Source organism: Microtus oregoni, unplaced genomic scaffold (assembly GCF_018167655.1).
Source record: "Microtus oregoni isolate MIOR12 unplaced genomic scaffold, Mior012 000024F_ref0000369, whole genome shotgun sequence".
NCBI lineage: Eukaryota > Metazoa > Chordata > Mammalia > Rodentia > Cricetidae > Microtus > Microtus oregoni.
In genome coordinates, this window is record NW_024543083.1 from 10884562 (window position 1) to 10904481 (window position 19920).

Genomic DNA, 19920 nt, shown 5'->3' on the forward strand with positions numbered 1-19920 from the left:
TAGCTAGGGCGTTCCTTCTGGATCCCATGAGTTTCGGTGGAAGATGCCCTCAGGCTGCCCAAGATCTGCATCCCATCCCATGACCTAGACGAGCAGTAGGTGGCGACTGGAGGCCACTGGATGCATGGGCCTTCTCCTTGTGCATGATGCTCTGTACCGGGCCCTGAGAAGGCCTTGCTGCAGCAGATTGATCAGCCAGCTGTGATTTGTCATTTCTGAGACAGGAGCTGTTTTCTCTTGCTTCAGGAGGCCCCTTCGACACCTGCTTTATTTTTCTTCCTGCGCTGACGTGACGGGAGACAGGTGTTAAACTACTTAATCACTTTAAAATTGTTTTAATTTTCTGTTTTTTATTGATCGCTCCAGCACCAATTAATCAGCTCACTGGACCAGGCAGTTAGTACATTAAAAATTGTCAGGGAGGCCGTGCATCTTGCAAAATGTCTAAAAAATATTCGGCTAACAAATTTTGTTTTTCCTTGGCATGCAACAGTACTTGGCCCATGGACCTACTTCCCACTCATAAAGGACCCCTTCCTCTGGGATTTTCATGTCGGAATATTGGGGGTACAGGAGGAACCCAGGCCCAGGCTCTTGATAGAGATAAGCTGAAGCAGTAACCTTCACTTGCCTCTTTGCTCCTCCTCTCCGCTTAGCTTGCAGAGCAGCCCTAGCTCAGCTCTAACCAGGTTTTCCTTCCATGGGACACCAGCACTTTTCACCTTCTCACGGTGCGAAAGCTTTCTCCCTGGGGCAAGGGATGGCTGAACTTGGTAAACTGTCTTGGCAGACAACTGTACCATACTGTCTTATCCCTGCTCCCCCAGTAATGAGCCTGGAGCCTTTCTGTGGGGTGTCCTGGGTAGCCACACTGCCCTCACTACTGCCCCACGCACTACAAACCCTTGACTCACCTGTAATCTCTCCACTAGAAAAGGATGCAGCCATTGCCTCATTGTACTTCCGGAGTTACATAAACCACAGATGCTCTCCAGGAGCCAGTATCACTTCTAGAGAGCAGACACACTTGCTTTCCCGTTTCTCCCTTTGGCTCGGATTACCTATTGCTTTGTTGCAGCAAGGCCTGCCTGCATAACCTGGGTTGTGGTTGCTTTCTGGTGGGTGCCCTCACCCCAAAATGTCTTTTCGCTCACTTGCTCCCTCTAGGTCCATCTATTTTATTTCCCCGTGTGGGCCGGAGTCACCCTCACCCCACCCCACACCTTGCCGTTGCCACAGGAGACTCCACCAAACCTCAGGCAGCCTTTGCAGATAGTTTCTGGAAGGGCCAGGACACGAGCCCTGCCCACGAGGGTGCTTAGGAGATGTGAGGCTCCCGAGGGCCAGGCCCAGTGTTCTCTGCATCCTGGTGGCTGCCCTCAGCCCCACCTGCTCTGTATTAATTGTTATATGATTGGGTTAGCATGTATAATCTAGTATTGATTTTTCTCTCTGGATGCCACGGCTTTATTTGCTCACACCTGCCTTGTGTTTAATTGGTGCTTTGCTCTGGAAACAAGAGATCCTATCATCCTGTTGGGTTTCCCCTGGGCACACTGGCATGCACACAGCCCAGCACCCACCCTCTCGGCCTCTCCCTGACCTTCCCACCTCCAGGCATTCCTGGGGTGTGAGGGGAGTGGGCAGTGACCCAGAAGGGCCTTTTTTTTAATACTTGACCTCATAAGTGTGGGTTCAATTTTCATTGTGTGAAGTGTGGGGTGTGTGTGTGTGTGTGTGTGTGTGTGTGAGAGAGAGAGAGAGAGAGAGAGATGAAGGGAGGGAGGGAGGGAGAGAGAAAGAGAGAAAAAGAAGAGATCTCGTAGGGGAAGGAAAGACTGTCTTTGGAGTTAGACCTGGGTTCATGTCTACCCTCTCTGTGTATATGACCTGATACTAACCCATTGCATTTTTTGAACTCTGATGTCGCATCATTGCTGAAGAATACCGCTGTGTAGGATTCTTGGAGGTTGTGTGCCAGCCTGTATAAAGCTTGGCACACTCTAGGTGCTCAATAAACAGCCCCTCCTTTGTCACTGTCCTCTTCGGCCTTCAGAGCTACATATTGCCTGGTACAGCCCTCGGCATGGAGATCAGTCCTGGATACCTTGTTAGTCCATGTGTCCTGGTTGTGCCTGGTGCCCCCTCACCTAGCCCAAGGCCAGGATTTCTGTCTCCTCCTGTGCCTGCTTACTACCATTCTTAACACACCCAGGCTGGCATCTGTATTTTTGATTTCTTTTTTCCTGACTGGTCTGGCATCTGGCCCAGTTCACCCTGGACTTTCTGCAGTGAAGGGAAGACATAAGAGCTGGAAGCAAACACTGGCTTCCTGTTGACACACGCTTGGCCAGGTGAATGCACTACCCTCAGGTTAGTAAGACTAATGGGGCTTGTTTCCTGCCGGGAGAGGCCCCATGAGGACTCTGTACACTGTTTCTGGGCTGACCGTGGAGACACCATCCTGCCAACTGCTGTTGGTCCTCCTCGGGCCAGGGCAGGGGAAGAATTGCTGATTAAGGACTGGAAGCTGCCTGTGTCCTGCCCCGATGGAGTAGTTTTTATAAGAACCCCTCCCCAGTAGGTTTCAAAAGTACCTAGGGGCTGACCTGCCCTTCTCTCCAAGTATGTGAACCCTTGTACTTGGGTGGGAAGCGTGGTTAAATGGTTCATTGTCTGCCTGCGGAGTGAGGGAGGGGTTCACAGGAAGGCTCAAATCAGTGTGGCACCTGGCGAAGAGTGTCAGAGTGAGGAGTCCCGGCCAGGAGGTGATGTCACAGGAGTACTACAGAGCAGTGGCAATTCCATGACTTGGTTAGCCTCATCGAACAGCCCACGGCATATCATCCAGAGGAGTCGTGATCTGGGTCTGCACTCTCTAAAGTCCACGTGTTAACTGCTTGATTTCCATTGGGAGGTGGTAGAAACTCTTAAGAGTGTGGTCTAACCGGAGTTTTAGGTCTTTTGGGGTACGCTCTTGAAGGATACTGATCCTTCTCTCTCTCGGCTTCTCGGCCCTCGTGAGGGAGCAGCTTTGCTCAACCATGGGCTCTCTACTCTACCATCACGCCTGCCTCACCTCAGACTCAAAGCAACGGAGCCAAGCATGCTGGCTAGCTTTGTGTCAACCGGACACAAGCTGGAGTCATTGGAGAAGAGGGAGCCTCAGCCGAGAAAATGCCTCCCTGAGATCCAACTGGAGGCAAGCCTGTGGGGCATTTTCATAATTAGCATTTGACTGGGAGGGGGGGAGCCATTATGGGGCCGCCCTTGGGCACCTGGTGGCCCTGGGCTCTATGAGAAAGCAGGCTGAGCAAGCCACGAGAAACAAGCCCATGAGCAGCATCCTCCACGGCCTCTGCGTCAACGCCTGCCTCTGGGTTCCTGCCCAGTTTGAGTTCCTGCCTTGGCTTCCCTCAGTGGCCTGTGACTCAGGGTCTGTAAGTCAAATAAACCCTCTCCTCCCTGAGTTGCTTTGGTCATGGTGTTTCATCACAGCCCTCCACCGCACTGCAACATCCTTTCTCTCACCTTCAAAGTGGCATTAAAACCTGCAGCGTACTTTTGGCGGAGGTGTAGCTGCGCCTGCCCCGAAGCTGTGAGTGTGGAAGAGCTGTTCCCCGCTGCTGTCTGCTATGCAGTGATGTGGCAGGGAGAGAGAGATGCACCACCTTACCCCTCACCCCTACTGCCAGTGACAGGGAGCAAGCTCACTCTCCCTTACCAGCTGCAGCACTCAAAAACGTGTGCCCAGCCCCTTGCCTGGGCAGCACAGTAGAGCTGACCCTGTTGGTAGAGATGTGGGTGAGTCAGTCCCGATGTTGTAAGCATGGGAGAGCGGTTCTCGCTGCTCATCTGTCGTGTGGCAGCATAGGCAGGGGAGAGAGGTGGGTGACTCCCACCCCCCATCAATGCCTGAGGCTGGTGAAGAGCTGGCCTTGAGGTCCTAAAAGCGGAAGAGCTGTTCCCGCCCCTCATCAGCTGCAGCACTCAGGAGAGAGGTCCCCGCACCTTGCCTGGGCAGCACAGTAGAACTAGCCCTGAAGGTTTAGGTGTGGGAGAACCAACCCTGAAGACGTGAAGGCAGGAGTACTGGCTCCGCCTAAACCAGAACTACCTCCTGGTTTCTATGCGGTTAGGCATTGTCTTGATCTTGTGATCGTCTTGGGGTGGCATTTTTATCTCTGCCCCAAAGGAGATCTTTTTTCCCCAAGATCTGAGCAGGTTTTCCAGGAGCTGAGATTTGCAGGTTTCTAGTTAAGACAGTTTTACCTTTAGCAAACAGGACTTGCTGCCTAAGCAGATATCGGCCGTGGTCCCTCCTCAAGGGAGAGGAGGAAACGTTCCACGTTGAAAGGCAGCAGGATTACAGAGCGGAAGTCAGTGGATCAGCATTGACTCTGTGGTCTCAGGACCCGGACAGTTTCTCCTTCTGTTTTCTATTCCTGCATAAACTATTATTTTCCTAGTCAGCTTGTTGATCATAATTCTCCATCATTATGGGAAAGTACGTTCAAGCGACACATTCGAAAGGGTTCGTACCCAGACTATATAGGGACTCAACTCAATAGCCAGATAGCAAACAGCTCGGGTAAAACTTAAGGGACTTGGAGAAATGCTTCTCTAAAGAAGGTAAGTGACTAACAAATACCTGAAAACTCCTACCACAGCTAACCAGGAGGAAACTGCAAATTGAGACCAACTTTTCCCTTCAGTGCTGCACTGGGTCCAGAGCTTTGTGTACACCAGAGAGGCATTGAGCCTCATCCCCAGTCCTGGGGAATGCGAATTGAAATCTGGATGAGACATCCTCTTCAGACTGTTTGCTGTGGATGTGACTGAATGGGAGTCTTGTACACACACATGCTCACACACACACATGCACAAGCAAGCACATGTACACATATGTACGTATATTTAATTGGCCCTCCTTCTTTCCTGTCTTAGTGTTATTATTCTTTTAATCTTGCCTTTATTTACTTAGCTTTGGGACTGAGGATTGAACCCAGGGTGGACTTCCTCTACCACCAAACTGTGTCCCAGTCCTGATTTTCATTCAATGGCTTTTTTTTTTATTAATAATTTGTTTTGTTTTAGACAAGAGTTTACCCTATCGCTTAGACTGTTCCTTTAAAAAAATTCACACAAAATTTCATTGCACAAAGGTTGTCACCTAGTTGGTTTCTTCTCTACTTTGGACGCAGTTATTCTTGCTCTCTACAGAAAAACCTACTTCTGAATTTCTCATCTGATGAAGGCACTGACAGTAAAAGTGTAGACTGGTCTCAAACTCATACTCTCCTGCCTCAGCCTCTCAAGTGCTGGGGTTACAGGTGTTTGCGACCAGGTCATTCTGAAATCATAATCTATTTTTGTTATTTAAAGTTTCATTTTTCCTTACTTTTTTTTAATATTTATTTATTAATTATGTATACAATGTTCTGTCTGTGTGTCTGCAGGCCAGAAGAGAGCACCAGACCCCATTACAGATGGTTGTGAGCCACCATGTGGTTGCTGGGAATTGAACTCAGGACCTTTGGAAGAGCAGGCAGTGCTCTTAACCTCTGAGCCATCTCTCCAGCCCCTTTCCTTACTTTTTTTATTTTTTATTTTTATTTTTTTAAAGATTTATTTTATTTATTGTGTATACCGTATTCTGCCTACATGCATGCCTGCAGATCTCATTACAGATGGTTGTAAGCCACTATGTGGTTGCTGGGAATTGAACTCAGGACCTTTAGAAGAACAGGCAGTTCTCTTAACCACTGAGCCATCTCTCCAGCCCCCATTCCTTACTTTTTATTATTGTGTTTTTATCATAGTTAAAAGTAGGCACTCTGGAGTCAGCCTGGGTCAAGCAGGATAATGCCCGGCAAGCCACCTGATTTCCCTGGTTCCTTGCTTTCAATAAGTTTCACTGTCTTCCTGAAGTAGAAGCTCAGTATGAGTCCTGGCTAGCCTGGAACTGTTATGTAAACAAACAAAGGTTGGCTTTGACCTCACCTGCCTCTTCCTCTTGAATGATGGGATTAAAGACCTGCTCTGCCACGCCAGGCTTGTTTATTCTAGTCTTACTCAGCCCTACACCGGTAGCACAATTATTACCCCATTTACGGATGAGTAAACTAAGTCCCAGAGATGAGTAAACAGTCCACCCCAAGGATGGAGAGGACGGCCGAACTCAGTCCACGGGCCTCTCTGTGCTGTGTCACTTCGGAGGGTTATGAATCTCCACACTCAAACCCGAGGATGGCCTGAGCATGGGGTCAGGTTCCAGAAGTGGCAGCCCATTGTTTGCCCCTCTTTTTGATCGTTGCTGTCAGGGTATGGTCATTCTGAACCTGGTATGACATTGGCAGGTGCCTATCCTCTCCTGGCCTGCGAGGATTCGGTTAGAGCTGAGACTATTCAGGCCTTTCCCTCTCTTTGCCCCCATAGCTGCAGTAAAAGACGTGGCTGGCACCCTGCCATCGCTGTCTGTGTGTCTACACTCTCCCTCCTTCCCCCTAAGAATGATTATAAACCTCAGCTGTCTGGGTACGTGTGTGATGAACACACAGCGGCTAAGGGCTGAACCTCCCTCCACCCCCTGTTGCCCAGGAATCCGTAAGCAAACACTATGGTACGCTGTCAGTTATGTGGGCTGGGACAGTGGTTCTCAACCTTCCTAATGTAGTGACCTTTTAATACAGTTCCTCATGTTGTGGTGACCTCCAGTCATAAAATCATTTTCATTGCTGCCTCACAACTGTAATTTTGCTAATATAAATATCTGATATGCAGTGGTCTTAGATGACCCCTATGAAAGGGTCATTTGGTCCCCAAGGGGTCATGACCCACAGGTTGAGAAGCACTCTCATGGCACCCCCGTCTCCTGAAATCTAGACAGGGCCTGCACTCAGCCTCATGGCCAGAACTCCTGGTCTGGAACTCTGCTCAGAGCTCCCACTGTTCTGTCTTTTTGTGGAATTAATAACTTTCTTAATCAGTCACATACTCAACATGGGAGCCCACCTCAGTGTTCTTGAACCCCTAATCTAATGCATGAGCCAAGCCCTTCTAGTATGAACGGCATACTTGAGAACTGTGCCCCAAATCTGTGGTCACCTATTAGCGCTTGAGCTGCCTGTCAGGGAAGATTCTGTGGCTGCCATGAGGACTGGCCTGTTCCCTTCCCCTTAACTCTGATACGTTTGTGATGCGAAAGGAAGGAAGGAGAACTCATGTCTCCAGAAAGTTCTGGGGTTTGTTTGCTTAAACACAGAGCCTCTTAGAAGTCCCTTTGTGACTGAAGGTAACAATTGGGTTTTTGACTGATGGCTTCAGCATCTTTTTTAGATTTATTTATTTTACAAAAAAAATTATTTTTATTTTTAATTGTGTGTGCGTTTGCGAGCACGCATGCAGTACCTGAGGAGGCCAGTAGAGGGCGTCGGATCAGCTAGCGCTGGAGTTACAGGGCAGTTGTGTGCTGCCTATAACTGGGAACCGAACACAGGCCCTCCTGAAGAGCAGCAGACGATCTTAGGAGCTAAACCATTTCTCCAGCCCAAAGATAATTTCATGACACGAGAGACCACTGTCATTATTTTCTTCACAGAAGCGCGGGAGCCGCGAGGACGTTTCTGGGATCTTAAGCTTTATTTTAGTTTTGTTTTAAAAGCCAATGAGAATTGGTACATCCTGATTCCTCTGGGCTGCACTCCTCTATGGTCAGCCCACTCTCTCCCAGCCAGGAGCGCAATCATACCCGGGACAGAAGACATTAGGACAGGGCTAGGCCTCAAGATGGGCTGGGAAAGGAGACTCAGTGGGTACCCAACGGTCCTCAATCTCCTGTCCTGCCTGGGGCTCTACCCGGTTGGTGACCCTGTTGGAGGGGTGTGGCTTTCAGAGCCCTTCTCTCCTTCCTGATGAGGTGCCCTCAAGCTCTGATGCCCTTTGGTACCCAGGAATGCTTTGATGGGGTAACTCCCAGGGACAACAAAACCTTAGGGTTCTCTCATCTGTTTTCGCCTCTGCCTGTCTCCCCCACTTCCCTTTTCCAGTCAATGTCATCCTTGTTACGGAGGGATCGCCATTCAGAGTAAAGTGCAGTAGGAGGCCACCAGGGTTCTGTTTTCAGAACTCTCTCTCAGAGGTGCGATTTCCTCCTGCCCCCACCAGTGGGAGCATTCGGAAGCACACCTGGACCTCATCTTCGGCTCTGCAGTCACAGCCGCTGACTGGGGCAGTACCTGTTGACTCCCTAACCAGCTGTTTCCTAGGGGGATTATCAACGCATCCAGAGAGTTCCACAGCCAGGTTCCCTGCTGCAAAACGCCTGCTCACGTTCTCGCAGGACTGAACCGGCAAGGGGCTCAGGGAGGGAGACACGGCAGAAAGGTGTACCATTTCCTCCCTTGATGCGCCCACCATCATTCCTTTCTTCCCTTCCATCACTCTCGCTCCCTCCTCCTCCTCTTTTTCCTTCTTTCCTCTTTATCTCCCCCTCCCCAGGCGCTCCTCTTCTCTGCCCCCCGCCCTCAGCTGGCTGCACGGAAAGGGGAGGGGAAGGCCGGCCTGCGCGGCGGGCCCGGGGTCAGACGCTGTGCGCGCCCAGGCTAAGCACCGAGAAAGCGGCTCGGTGCTTGCGCAACAGCAGGCGGATCTTCTCGTCGTCCGAGTCCGGGTCCAGCGGCTTGTTGTACTCATCGTCCTCGTTCTCCGAGGCCGCGCGGTCCCCGCCTGCACCGCCCGGGGCCCTAGGCGTGGAGGATGAGGGCTCCAGGGCGCTCTTCTTCCTCCACTTGGTACGACGGTTCTGGAACCACACCTGCAAAGAGTGACCGGGGTGCAGAGCGGGCTCCACTGCGAGGTCCCCTCGCTGCCCCAGAGTCGTGTACGGACCAGGCAGGGCTGCATCGTGCAGGGGCCTGACATTTACGTTACTCGGAGGGGGGCGGTAAAATAAAACAAAAAAGTGTGGCGCATTCCTCCGGCAGCAACCCTCCCTGAGCTATAGTAGCTTCCCCCTTGCGCTGTCTGGGCATCTGAGCGGAAGCCCGTGAAATGTCATTGACTAAAGTCCTCCCTGGGACCCAGGGCAGAGTGATGGTTGAGTCCGGGCCTAGCATGCCCTGGTCTTCCGTTCCACCTCCCGCAAGCAAAACAAAACGAAATGAATGAATAAGGTTGCCCCTCTTTTGGCTTTATAGAGCCCCAGGAAGCTCATGAATAATTGCTCCCTAGAAAAACAACAAAGGCCAGTAAATATGTTATTTGAGATGGTTGAAGACTGTGGAGCCCTAAAGAGGCGAACAAACAGGAGACAGGAGCCCAGGTCATCGCCGTGTATCTCTGCTCCACAGCCTTCTCTCCTGGCTGTGACAATCTGCTGAGGTAGTTCCCCACTTTGTCCCCCAAACCCTCCCAAATGAACCTGTTCACACTTCTTCATGGAGGTTGCCTTTCTGGCAACCTTCCTTCTTCCGGGTCCCCACCCAAAGTGTGGCCGGACTGATGGGGCAATGGGAAGGCTTGTCCCGGAAGCCTGAGGAGGTGGAAGTGGGGAGCCGGTTGCTTGCTCGTGAGGTGTAGAGAAGTCTGTGGCTGATCTCTGCCACCCTCCTCTGCATGGGTGGGGACAGAGGGTGTATTAATTTCATTTTAAAGACTGGAAAACTGGCGGGCTGGTCAGTGTCCCAGGGAATTTGGTTCAGATCTGCCTCTGCATGCCCTTGATGGCTGGAAAACCGTAAACACCAGGCTGGATGAACTGTCCCTGTCCTTTTATTTGTAAAATATAACAGTGACTTCATGACAGGGTGAAATTTAATGGAAGTACTGCTTACAGGATCTGATGGGCTGGGGAGACAGCTGTCATCTGGGGGGCTATTAGGAATTATTGTAATCTCTACAGTAATATGGACAAGAAATGCTTCCTCTCACCTAGTGGCCTCTGACCCTGGCAGATGCCTGGCTGCCAGGCAGATACCTTCTCCCGCTCAGACTCACCTTGACCTGGGACTCTGTCATGCCCAGGGAGTATGCTAGCCTCGCCCTTTCTGGGCCAGCCAGGTACTTGGTCTGCTCGAAGGTTTTCTCCAGAGCGAAGATCTGGTGGCCTGTGAAGGTAGGGCGTGTGTGCTTTTTCTTGTGCATGGTGTCACTCAGGGGGTCTGGGGCTGGTAGGAGGAAGGAAAATAAAGGTTGGCGGGGTGAGGAGAGACCTGATGTGTGCCTGTCCTGGGTCTTCCACAGGGATGTGTTCCACAGAGAAGCCACTGAGTCACAGGAATGTGGCGACAGCTGCCAGTTGAGTAACACTTCTGGTATTCATATAATAGTTACCATGATCTCTACCACACCGGGGTGGACAGGCCCCCTAGAGGGCAGCTGCACCAGGTTATAGATACATGGGACACCGAGGACTTAGAACTGCGCCTTGTGCCTTCCCTTCTAGTTTTCCCACATTTCACCAATGCTGCCTTCCCTAAGGGACATATGGGAATTTTCTGAGCCAAGACTCCAAGATAAGAATGCCCTTTCTTCCACCAAGATAGGCATGAGTACCTTCCACCTGCCATCAGACCTCCAGGGCCTCTGAATTCCTTCCCACTTCCTTTTCTTTAGAGACTTCAGCTTCCCAGGTCTGAGAATTCAAGAACAATTGCAGTGGGTTTTTGATCCTACTGCACGTACTGGCTTTGTGGGAGCCTAGGCAGTTTGGATGCTCACCTTACGAGACCTGGATAGAGGTGGGCAGTCCTTGGGCTTCCCACAGGTCAGGGAACCCTGATTGCTCTTCGAGCAGATGAGGGAGGGGGACTTGATCGGGGGAGGGGGAGGGAAATGGGAAGCGGTTGCGGGGACGAGGCAGAAATCCTTAATAAATAAATAAATTAAAAAAAAAAAGCACGGAGGGCCAAGCTTCGGGCCCCATGCATCCCTCGGGGCTGCATTGCCCGGCAGCCGGCCTAGAAGCCCACCCTCCCTCCGACCTCTTGGGATCTATTGTACAGCCTGGTGTCGGAGTGCCAGAGTCCTCTGGAGAGGCTGGAGACCCCAAACTCAGTCAGGACTGACTGCTCACGGAGGAGCCTGAGGCTCAAAGCTAACAGAGTACCCATGTGTTCGTTCTTAGTGTGGTCCAGCAGCTTGGGTCCCTTGTGCTCACTGTAGGCCGAGACTTCAACAAAGAGGAAAAGGACGCCTCTTAAAGAGCAGCTCTCAACCTCCCTGTGACCCTTTCATACAGTTCCTCACGCTGTGGCGACCCTCAACCATAAATTATTTCATTGCTATTTCATAACTGTAATTTTGCTACTGTTATGAACCATGATGTAAATATCTGATACGTAACCCCTGTGAAAGGGACATTTGACCCACAGACTGACCCATCGCTGTCCTGAATGGTGGCCATCACTAGTTCTCTCTCCCCTTGTGTTTTCTGGCTGATTTCCGATGTGTGCATGCATTCAGGACTGAGGGGTAGGACAGGTTGGGGGAGTGTGGGAAAGACAATTTGGGCTTATATAGTACCCCAAACTAGATTGTACAATAGGTTCCAAGAGATGAGGTCTGTCTGAGGGAGGTAGCTGTCATTTGGGCACATGGGGTACAAGAACTTTGGGGATTTCCATCATTGCGTCCTTCTGCAGTGGGGCAGCTAGAGACTGAAGAGAAGAGGGGGGATTTCCCTTTGTCCCCACCATGTTTATCCCACCCAGAGTTTTAGTGGACCGACAATAGTCATAGAAGGCACTGCCACACTCTCCCAGTGTGTTTCCCTAGCACATGCTCCTGTCACTTCCTGGATCCCTGATTGGCATAATACCCACCCCTTCCACTCCAGTTCTCAGAAACCTGAGTCTGAGGTATGGGTGGGGTAAGGGGCCCCCCAGCAGTCAGGGCCAAGGTCAACTTAGTTCTGTTGTCCCTGAAGGCTGGGCTATCATCACTGCCATTGCTGACATGGAGCAGGATGTCTTCTGGATGGAACGGGGCCTCAGTGGGTCTTGGGAGGATGCCAGGATGCCATGCAAAACTGGGCACTTTAGTTCAGGAAGTTTTCTTCACCAGGGTAGCTTTTGCCTGCTTTGTGTGAAGGGGCTGTAGGACTCCGGGAAGAAGCAAACTGAGCTGCCAGCTGGATACTGCACAGGGTGAAGTGGGCCTGGAACACACAAAATCCCTTGAAGGGTAACTGAAGTGGCACGGGATAAGGTGGGGTTCAGACACCCGTGTTAGGTGGAAGTGGGTTAAGAGTACGAGAAGGTGGAATTCAGTTCTGATGTGACCTGAGGAAATGGACCAAGTGTCAGGCTGGGCTGTGTAATGGCGGCCGCTGTGGTGAGATACAGCACACTGCAGTCCAGCCTCCGAAAGACCCCCCCTACCTCTGGCCTCCTCCCAGGGACAGGCTGGGGTTGGGGTGAAGGTCCTGTACTCACTGTTGTTGCATGGTCGAGCGCCGCCTCGCCAGTCCTGGCCTGTATCCGCCCAGCAGTTCCGGGTCCGGGTGGGGTACTCGTTCCCAGCCTTGGAAAAACTCCCCACCTGGGGGCCATAGTAGACCCCCTGGGAACTGAGTCCACCAAAGCCTGTCACATGGGGGTAGCCAGAGAGGAGGCTGCTGTTTGGAGTGGCTACCGGCCTGCTCAGGATGTCTGTGATCCCATGGGGCGTCCCAGCGGCCAGCTGGGGGCCAAGTCCCGGAGGGCTGAGCTTGTAGAAGGAGTTCTGCACCGAGTACTGGCACACGGGAGCCTTCATTTCCGAGAACTGGGCCAGCTGTGTGTTGTTCAGGAGGAACGTCCCCTGCAGGTTGGACTCCATGGTCTACAGGTCAGTGAGTAGGAGGGCAAAAGCCCTTAAAGTCCAAATGCCTCAAATGGTGGCCCAGAATCTTACGGCAGGTTCGGAGAGTCAGAGTCCCCCCATCCCACCCCGGCCTCTGACTGTTCTCTGGCTCGGTCCTTCCTTAGAGATGGGGCACGGAAGTCAGGTGTCCAGAGAAGGCGGGAAGCCTTACGCTTTTTCCCTCTGTCAGCTGGGTCTAAGGACGGGTGTTCCCTATATTCAGAGCACCCAATTCAGAGCACTCTGAGTCTGGGGGCCCTCCATCAGAAGTTTTAAGTTCAGGGAAGGGACATTTCCTTGATAAAGATATGGCCCATTAGAATACAGACCGGAGACTGGCTGAGCTGCGAGCGCTCTGCCGCCATTGGTTGGAGCCCACATGGGCCTCACATTGGCTTCTCCTAGACAAATTGCACTTTGAAAGATTGACTGTAAATCAGCCGATCCGTGTGTGTGTGTGTGTGTGTGTGTGTGTGTGTGTGTGTGCTTGCGTGCGTGTGCATGTGTGAAAGAATTAGCTCTAGACGCCCTGTGCATGGTCAGAGGCTCCTCTTGCTTACCCAAGTCCAGTATCTAGGAAAAAGGAGGGTGTTTGGAGGTAGGGACTGGAGGCTCCTGCGGAAGTCTTTATTTGCTCCCTTGAGGGAGAGAAGGACTGGCTCAGTGGTCACCGGCTCAAGCTGCCCCTGTATCAATCCCCTTCCTCCTCCAAGACAGGGTAAGTCGGGCCTGAGCAGGGGCTGCTCTGGGGTAATGCAAATGTCTCCCACCTGAGGACCCAGGGTGAAAAACTTCTCACAAAATGGCTTGGGGCGGTGGGTCATGCAGCAGCTCCTAGAGTTGCAGGGGTATGGGTGTGAGAGGGGCATTCCACCGAGGCTGAGAGGGGTAGCTGTATAAATGTTCCTGCTTCAGCCAGTCTTTCTTGGTCTCTTCAGTATTCTGTCTGATGTCCTGGGTGAAGTTTCTCATGTGAGGGGCCCTGTGCTCCTGAGGCAGACTCCTAAGCAGGGCAGTTGGGTTGAGACTTGGGACTAAACCGAATCTAAGAGCACCGTGGGCTTTGTTTCCGATGGATCTTTTTTTTCAATCTGCTGGTTCTTGTGGGGGCAAGCTCTCATTTGACAACAGGGAAACTGAGGCACAGGGGAATGAGGGCTCGCCTTCTAGGTTATTCTCTAGATTCAACATTCTTTCCTGAAGTTACTCTCCAAAAATGTGAAATGACAAGGACAAAGTGAGTTTTTCCTGGTCTGGGGTTTGGGGTGGGGGTGGGGTCTGTGTTTTCACAGGTTAGAGGCAGGGTCTTTCCTTTGTTAGCCTTCTCTGAGGCAGAGGACTGATACAGGGAAGGCTGGCTGCTGTGTGGAATCCGACTGTGACGTAGGGAATACTCTCTATGGCATGGCTGATCTGGGTGACAAACAGAGAGAATTTTACAAAGAGTGAGATGATCTTTCTACAAGTTTTGATTAGGAAAAACATGAGAAAGAGTTGTTTTTAATTTTTTAAAAAAGACTGTGTGTGTGTGTTAACCATTGTACAAGAGACTATATTTTGGATAATGGATTTCTAATTTATGGCAAGTTTTACTTTCAGAATCAAACCCACTTAACAGCCCATTCTAATTTACCCTTGAAGCCTGGCTCGCTGAGCCAGGAATGTCCTTCTTCTTTGCAGAAGTTCCTTCTCACATGATCAGGCCCGAGGGCTCTGCCTGTTGGAGTGACGTCAGCCACTAAGCCATCAACAGGATGGTTGTCCTGTTCTAGTCCTGTCTTTAATACCTCTTGACGGTGTGCCTTCAAAGGATTTTAGCTCTCAGCAACTCTCTGAGACACTCTCTTGTCTCTTAACTTTTGGCCAGTCTCGGCTCTCACCTCTGCAGCCTTGTTCATCTTGCTGACCATGCACCTCAGCTGCCTGGACTTAAACCCTTGGGAAAAGGTTCATAATGGTTGACGTTAAGTTTGCTACCAGGTCACGGGCCAGCTATTCCAGATTCCCAGACAAGCCACCCAGCTGAGGTAATGGTGGTTCTGAAAGTGTTTGAAAAACCTTCTGGGGAATTCAAATGCAGGGAGGAGTGTTGGTGGGCTTTCAGTGCCTGAGAGCTGGGGCTGGACTGGTGCTGAGGTGCACCAGGGATTCTGGGAACAAAGATATGGTCACGCCATAATAATGAGAAGTCAGGACAGGGCATGTGCTGCAATGATTTGACTCTTATTTAATGCTAGAGCTGATAAGGCTGTGTTGTCTGGTAACCTTGAGTGACGTAGGCAAGAGACGTTAGACGCTGTTTATTCTCCGTGTGACAAAGGAGGGAACACTTCCAGTGAGGAGCCCGGCTTTGCATAAAGTGCTGGAAACTCCTTTGGAACAGGGTTCTCTTCCTCTCTCTAGGAAGGGCAGAATCTGGCAGCTCCCCTTGGTGAATGTCACCTGCCTGCCTGAACAGGCTCCCTGCTTTGTAGGGTCGGTACCACCCCCACATCTTCTCATCTCCCGATAGCCGGGTTGTTAGCTCTTTCTGGACGCTTCTAGAGAGGGTGATACTGATTCAGGGGCTTTCCAGAAGCTGGACGTTGGTGGACTCCTTTTAGGGGTAGAGAGAGGTGTCTCCTGATGCCACCCAATAGACCCCATCACACTTCAAACCAGGCTACCCCCCTGCCCAGCACCTCAAACTCTCAAAGATGAGTCAAGGAGGAGAGATGGAGACCTGTGCCATGAGTCAGTTTCTTTATTAATTTGACATCTGTTTAGCTGGTGTAGGGAGAATGGTCTATACATCAGAATAGGGAGGGGTGGTCTCTCTCAGTAACAGAGCATGAGAGAGCCAGGACATAGTTCATTTTTCATAACAATTAAAAAAAAATCAAGGTCATTTCAAAACTTCTAAAAAGCGTCTAAGGTGCAGACTGCAGCATTCTCTAGGCATCAAGTGGAGACCCCAAACTCCTCCTAAACAGCTCCTACTAGCAACGGGAGCGCGCAGCCATGCCGCCGAGGGCGGGGGGCGGCGTGCCAAGCAGCCAAGCCAGGCTGAGCGGAGGGTGCCAAAGCGGAGCCGGGCCGCGCGGGGCGCTAAGAGCCGCTACTGGGGCGGCGGCCTGGAGCGGGGGTACGGGTCGAGGCGGGGCGACCCCGCGCCCGTCCTCGTCCGCCCAGCCCTCCCGGGGCCGCCCCTCGGAGGAAAGCCAGCCGCGCCCGCGGGGACCACAGCATCCCCCGTCCCCAATTCCTACACTCGCCCGGGGCTGGGGCTAGAGCGCACGCGGCCTGGAGTGCCGGGGCGAGCCTCCAGGGCGTGGGGGCACGGGCATGGAGGGGCGTCTGTGCTACTTGGAAGGTTTTTATTGTGTCCTGACGACACCCTCCGAAGAGCGGCAGGCGAGGAAGGTGACCGCCGTCCACCAGTGGCTCCTGGAGAGCGAGAAGAGCCTGCCAGTCTCTTTCCTGGCCGTAGGGGGCGCCGCCCGGGCGAGGCGGAGCCGGATTGTGCTGATTCGGGCCTCCCTCTGCAGGAGACTCTAGTGTGACGTTAAGGCTCTTCCCTGAGGGCTCCAAGGCAAGACCAGCCAGTTGTGGGGTCCCTTCCTGGCCTGGCCCTGAGTCTAGATAGAAGAGGGTCTCTCCTCAGCCACCTGGTCAGCAGCTCTCTCCTGCTCCGGGCTCTCCTTGCGCTGGGCTGGTGGTCGGAGCTTGAGTCCAGGGTCTGTGCCAGGACCTCCAGCCTGCGGCCACCTGCACTTCAAGCACCAAGTTGGCTCTGGGAGACCTCAGGGTGGTGGTGTGACCTAGGAACTGGCAGGTACATTCACAGCCCTACTCCCTTTCTCTTTCAGTGAAAGACAGCCTTTAGCTCCTCCCACAGCCTGGAGAAGTCCTCGGGAGCTGAGCTGTTTCGGGCTTTGTACATACTGCTAACGTGTTTCTATTGGTTTGCATAGTATTTATTGTATTGATATACACAAGGCTGATTACTGTACAGTTTACACTTTTAACACAGACTATTATTGAAATGCTTGACGATTTCGAAAACCTCCCGTCTATCGAACATGCTGGTGCAATCCTCGGACAGCCACAGGCCCTTCCCCAGAGAGAACTTTGAGATGGGGCCCTGGCTCCCTTTGAGCCCTACAGCAAATCCTGAGGGCTCCTTGCCTCAGTTCCCAAATTTCTAAACACAAGGAACCCCGAGTGCACTCTCAGGGTAATGATTTCCACTGGAAGATGATTAATACTGAAACTGAGAGACAACATAAAAAAAATATATATCCAGTTTATCCATACAGCTTCAGAGGACACAGTAAAACCAGTGTGGATGAGTGAGGGGGAGGCCTGCACATGTGCACCTGTGCCGTGTCATTCTGGGAAGAGCAGTCCCTTCAGCGGGAAGTGTGGTGTGTGTGTGTGTGTGGGAGTGTTGTTACCCGCATGTGGGGTGTGCGGGTGTGGAAGGCTGGCACACGGGAATGTGGGGCAATGATGCTAAACTGATTCCACACCCAGTTTCCAGTTTCCCCCTTCCAGAATGATCTTGTGAGCTTCTTACAAATGAGGGCGAAGTCAAAATCAAAACAGAACAACAGAAAAAGCAAACAAACTTTAACCAACCATCCCAGCCACAGTAGAGCCCTTATTCGTGTCTGCACCCATGTGCTCTTTGGGGGCTTGCTCGCTCTCCCTCACTCCTCTCTCCCTTCTTCTTGCGGCCTTTGTCCTGATTCCCACAGAGATCCATAGTCGCTAGAGGCAGGACTGAAGTCTGTAGGTCATGCGTCTATAGCAGTCGTTCATGCGAATGTGAGACTAAAGGAAGCCCCTCACAGAGGTCATGCCGGGATCTTAGGACACGTGCGACCTTCCAGTAGCCCTCTGGTCCGGGTCTCCTTCTGTGTGCCTGACAGAGTATGTGGAGTTCAGGGTTTGGGTGTTGAGGTGTGATCCTGCAGGACACAGAAAGAGGAGTCACTCAAGGGTCCTGTGCTTTCCTTCTGGGGCAGGGCCGACCAGGAGAAGCAGTGTCCCCAAGCAAAGCAGTGAGATGGCAGTGTCGTAGCAGAGGCTTGGCCCCAAAATACCACCCATCCTCCCTCTCTCTACCCAGATGTCTCAGCTCCCTAGCCAGCCTCCGGTGGGCAGAGAAGGTGGTGTCCTGCCAAGGAGGGTAGGAAAAAAACCTTCAGAGTAGATTTTTTTTTTTTTTTTGCATAGAAAGTGGCCATTTTTCTGAGATGGGTCTTCTACCAAGAAAAACACTAGGCTAGGCAGTAGTGCTACACTCTCAGTTCAGGTGGGCCTGCAACACTGTATCAGCTCTGTGTCTGCCCTGGACAAGATCACTGGTTTCAGGAACTCATGACCTTGAAGCTCTGGTCCTGGGAATTCATGACCTTGAATCTCTGGTCTTGGGAACTTACGACCTTGAAGCTCTGTGTACTTGGGAACTCATGACCTTGAAGCTTTGGTCTTGGGAACTCATGACCTTGAAGCTCTGTGTACTTGGGAACTCATGACCTTGAAGCCCTGGTCTTGGGAACTCATGACCTTGAAGCTCCTCTTGGCTCTTGTTCACGGACTCTCACTGTCAGGTACCCCAGCTCCTGTTCCTGTGCCTAGTGGTGGCCGACTCTGTGGTAAGGAGATCTTTCAGGCAGGTACATTGTCTCTAGAATATTACATCTCAAGCTGGAAAGCAACAGCCTTGCACGTGACGTTCAAACCTGCCAGCCTGAGATTCATAGCTTGATGCCATTCCTGCCTCCCAGGGCCTTATCCCCCCCCAGCCTCCTGAGAGTCTGGCCTCCTTCTTGCCCTCCTTCCTCTTTCCTTGTTTATTTTATTTTTTTTTCTGAGACAGAGTCTTGTTACACAGCTCAAGCCTGAAACTTCCCACCTGCTGCCTCTCTCTGCATCCCAGGTGCTGGGATTTCAGGCAGGTGCTGTTGAGCCCAGGTAACATCATGTCTTCCAGGAGAAACTAAAGGTTCTGTCTACAGGGGCCCAGGAGCTGGCGAAGAAGAGAAGGGTGCTTTTGTATTTGTGTGTGTGTGTGTGTGTGTGTGTGTGTGTGTGTGTGTGTGTTTGAGACAGGGACTCGTTCTTTAGAACAGGCTGTCCCTGAACTCATTATTTATCAAGATTGGCCTTGACTTCATGGTAACTGTCCAGCCTCAGCATCCTGAGTGTGGGGGTGGCGGGCGTGGTCCACTAGGCCCTTAAGAGAGCCAGTGGTATTGTGGGAAGTGGCCCAAAGACTGGAAATCATCCTGAAGCAGAACTGTCCTGGGCTCTGCAGGTAGCAGAGCTGGGGAGGAATAATGGGCATGACCAATATGACTCATCTCTGGATGCTTCCCCAGGAGGGGAAGGGAGTGCCAAATGCCTCACCTAAAGCTGTAAGGACTAAAAGCCATGCACTTTTGCTGGGCAGGGAGCCCTCTGGGAAGAGAGCACTCTGGGCAGGGAGCCCTCTGGGAAGGGAGCCCTCTGGGAAGGGAGCATTCTGGGAAAAGGAGCACTCTGGGCAAGGAGCACTCTGGGCTTGTAGAAAGTGCAGCTGCCTAAGTGGTGTTTTCTCCTTACCAGCTGTGTGACTGCTCTGGCTGGTTAATGAGCACGTGGGTGGGAGCCCCTTCTTGGCCCCTGCAATGCCTACCCTGGAGCTTATCATTCCTCAAATGAGAGACAACGTGAGTCCTGAGGTTCCAGACGAACACAGACTCTGATTTCCCACCTACTTTACTACGCAGAGGAGAAGGCTCAACCTTAGAGATCATTTTGGAGCAGGCACCCAATTTATTTTTGGGTAAACTAAGACTCAGGAGAAAGAGAGAGCTGGAGCAGCTGGCAGAGCAGAGGGTGGTAACATGAGCCTTCTGACTGTAGCCAGGATTTCTGACACCACACCTCTTCCCCAGGCTACTCTCTGGAAAAGGCTGATCCTCCCAAAGCATAGGAAACTGCCCTCCGGTGCGCTCTGGGTGGCCCTACAGCCAGGCTCTTTCTCCCTGCCCTGGTACCTGCCCCTCACCTATGTTGTGACTCCTACCATCTCCTTTTACCTCTCAC

The 19920-nt window shown here is 51.9% G+C and overlaps 2 protein-coding genes across 15 annotated transcripts in view; both read right to left on the bottom strand.

Annotated features, from left to right (window-relative positions):
- Positions 1 to 8581: 8581 nt before the first annotated feature.
- Nkx6-3 (NK6 homeobox 3) lies at positions 8582 to 12819 on the bottom strand. Its single transcript, XM_041673505.1, has 3 exons — positions 12435 to 12819; positions 9997 to 10166; positions 8582 to 8815 (listed from the first exon to the last, which is right to left on the bottom strand). The coding sequence occupies exons 1-3, from the start codon at positions 12817 to 12819 to the stop codon at positions 8582 to 8584; spliced, it is 789 nt and encodes a 262-aa protein (XP_041529439.1).
- Positions 12820 to 17433: 4614 nt separating this feature from the next.
- Ank1 (ankyrin 1) overlaps positions 17434 to 19920 on the bottom strand; it is a 178199-nt gene continuing 175712 nt past the window's right edge. For all 14 annotated transcript variants that reach the window (XM_041673657.1, XM_041673652.1, XM_041673649.1 and 11 more), the window contains one exon: positions 17434 to 17795. In XM_041673657.1, coding sequence (XP_041529591.1) covers positions 17769 to 17795 — 27 coding nt within the window. In that variant the 3' untranslated portion in view covers positions 17434 to 17768. The remainder of the gene's footprint in view (positions 17796 to 19920) is intronic.